At 45.1% G+C, this 2500-nt stretch overlaps 1 protein-coding gene across 1 annotated transcript in view; it reads left to right on the plus strand.

Moving 5' to 3' along the window:
- The window catches only part of LOC310778041 (ras-associated and pleckstrin homology domains-containing protein 1-like), a gene marked incomplete at its 5' end in the record, with an annotated part of 71285 nt that overhangs the window by 62006 nt on the left and 6779 nt on the right, over nt 1-2500 (plus strand). Inside the window, one exon of the mRNA XM_083638359.1 lies at nt 1782-1880. Within this exon, the coding sequence (XP_083494485.1) occupies nt 1782-1880 (99 nt within the window). The remainder of the gene's footprint in view (nt 1-1781; nt 1881-2500) is intronic.

A 2500-nucleotide genomic window follows, 5' to 3' on the forward strand; every position in this document is an offset into this window, starting at 1 on the left:
TTTCCAGCGACGGAGGGTCTGAGTCACAAGTCAAATCTCCGGGTTCTGCCGCCAGGAAGCCTGCGGCAAAATCTGATTGGCCGGGCTGTTACGGAAGTCCGGCACGCCGTCCGTGGTTGGTCAATTCATATGTCTGTCACGCCTCTTTTTTTTGTCTTTGGGGGTGGAACACAAGAGTTGTTTTTCACACGTAGATGTATCGTATCTATTCACCTTATTCTTTGCCCACACATGGACGCTTCCGCATTACGTCATTTTGTAATAGTATTTCCGTTTTGACTTGCCAAAAACTCTGCAGGCAAGATGGCTGCGCACAGTCCGCTCCTAAAGTGACAAAATTACTCCCCCATAAACTAACATATCTTGGCCAATACGTATGTAACATACAAAATAAAACAACCCGTAATATCTTAATTTTATGTAGAATGCAGAGGACATGTAACTGTTTAGTTAAACTTGCATTCCAGGAATATTGTGCTCTTAAAATGACGTTAGTGGAGTGGACGTTAGGTTGCGCACCTATGTTAGGTTGCGTAACCTATGTGCGATTCGAAATAACGCATCCGAGATAGAAACGTTATGAATATAGCCACGTTATAAACAACAAACTAACGCTGGTGATCCGTATGGAATCAGTGTTACTCGAAATGGTTAACGGTTATATCAATTTGGTCATTCAGTGGCATTTTACTGCCATATAATAACATAACTAACTAGTGGCTAATATTATTAGCCACTAGTGGCCTTCGCAACTAGCACTGAACCGGAAGAACAAATACGTTTGCGTTGAACGCGGAAGAGAGAAAAAGTGGGCGTGGTGAATAAGGTGAATAGCTGGCTACTGCGAGACTACGACCCGCCCTACTCTGCCTCTGATAGGGTTGAGCTTGGGCATGCGTAAGAGAGAGTGGCGTCAGCGGAGGACCAAAATGCGAGACTCGTTAGCCAATGAACAGCCAGGAATGGGTCTCGTGCTACTTTTGCATGCTAAAATAAAGCTGATAATGTACAATTTGATTAAAGGGGGGGGGGGGGGGAACTTTCAAAGTACAATACAAACTGTCAGTGCTGCTTAATCCAGGACCTTACTTCCTGGAACTCTTGAGAGTAAAAAACTGGTCCATTGGAGTGAATGGAGATGTCGGAACTCTTCCATATACACGGCTCTGGGCATGAGGAGTGATGAATGGGTTTAGGCATGAGGAGTGATGATTGGTTGCGTTTAGGCATGAGGAGAGATGATTGGTTAAGGTTACGGTAAAATATCAGGGTAAGCCAATCAGAGGCAGAGTAGGGTCGGCCATGCCTTTGCCACAGTGGGATTCATAAATTAGCATCCAGGAACGTTGATTTGAATGGGAATGACTGTTCTATCTGTTCTAGTTCTGTGGGATTGATGGATAGATTTAGTTTCAGTGACATATCTACTTACATTATACACATTATACACATACCTGCTTCAATCTTCAAAATGACATTTACTTTAGTCGTATGGTACTGGTTAGTCTCTCCCCGCACTCAAATATTACTTTGAATCGCTGCGCTCCGCATACTAGATCTGCAGCATGCAGTAACGTAGTGTATCAGCGTAAGAACTCTCATGGGTCTGGTGTTGAGACTAGGTGCTGGTGGACAGTGGCCCTCTGGTCCATTGCAATCAGTAGTAATGACAACAGTTGTAGTAATTGTGTGTGTGTGTGTGTGTGTGTGTGTGTGTGTGTGTGTGTGTGTGTGTATGTGTGTGTGTGTGTGTGTGTGTGTGTGTGTGTGTGTGCGCGCAGCACCCTCAGATCCAGAAGAAGTCCCAGTACATCAAGTACCTCTGCTGCGATGACGTCAGAACCCTCCACCAATGGATCAACAGCATCCGCATCGCCAAGGTAACGCCTCATCCTCTGCCGCCATAGCAACAGACTGTGTGAACCCTCGTTCAGACCCGCTGTGCTGAATAAACACTACGCAGCGCTCGTTGGGTGGACACCATCGACAGTCTAGAAATGTGGACAGAGTCAGCGCGACGTCAGCCATTGGACCAGGGCTTTCCCGGACCCGCTGCTCCGCCTGCTATTGGTCCCTGATCGGCAAGCTGCGCGATCACTGGACTGGCGACCTGTCAATCACGTCCAAAAGATCGTCTTTTCTGTCATCTATGTACAGGGAATAAGAAGAAGACCCACTTTGAGTCCACAGTGTTTGTTGATGTGAAGAATAATGTTCAGATAGAGGGATGCTCTTATTACCCTGCCTCTGTCAGCATGCACCAAAATCACATCCAGTCAATAAGATGGAAAAATGTAATTTTAAAATGGAAAGTGTGTAGGAGCCCTGCCTAACCAATCATCTCACATATTCTGATATTTGTGTCTGTGAAGATATCACATATCACTGATCTCTACAGTGATATGAGCTAGTTAGCAGAGGCAAGATGTCTATCTGCATAAATCTAATTGAACACCAGAGAAAATCTTCAAAACAAATCAAGGTCTGGAAAAAGTACAGT

This window comes from Poromitra crassiceps (genome assembly GCF_964638095.1).
Source record: "Poromitra crassiceps genome assembly, chromosome: 6".
Taxonomy (NCBI): domain Eukaryota; kingdom Metazoa; phylum Chordata; class Actinopteri; order Beryciformes; family Melamphaidae; genus Poromitra; species Poromitra crassiceps.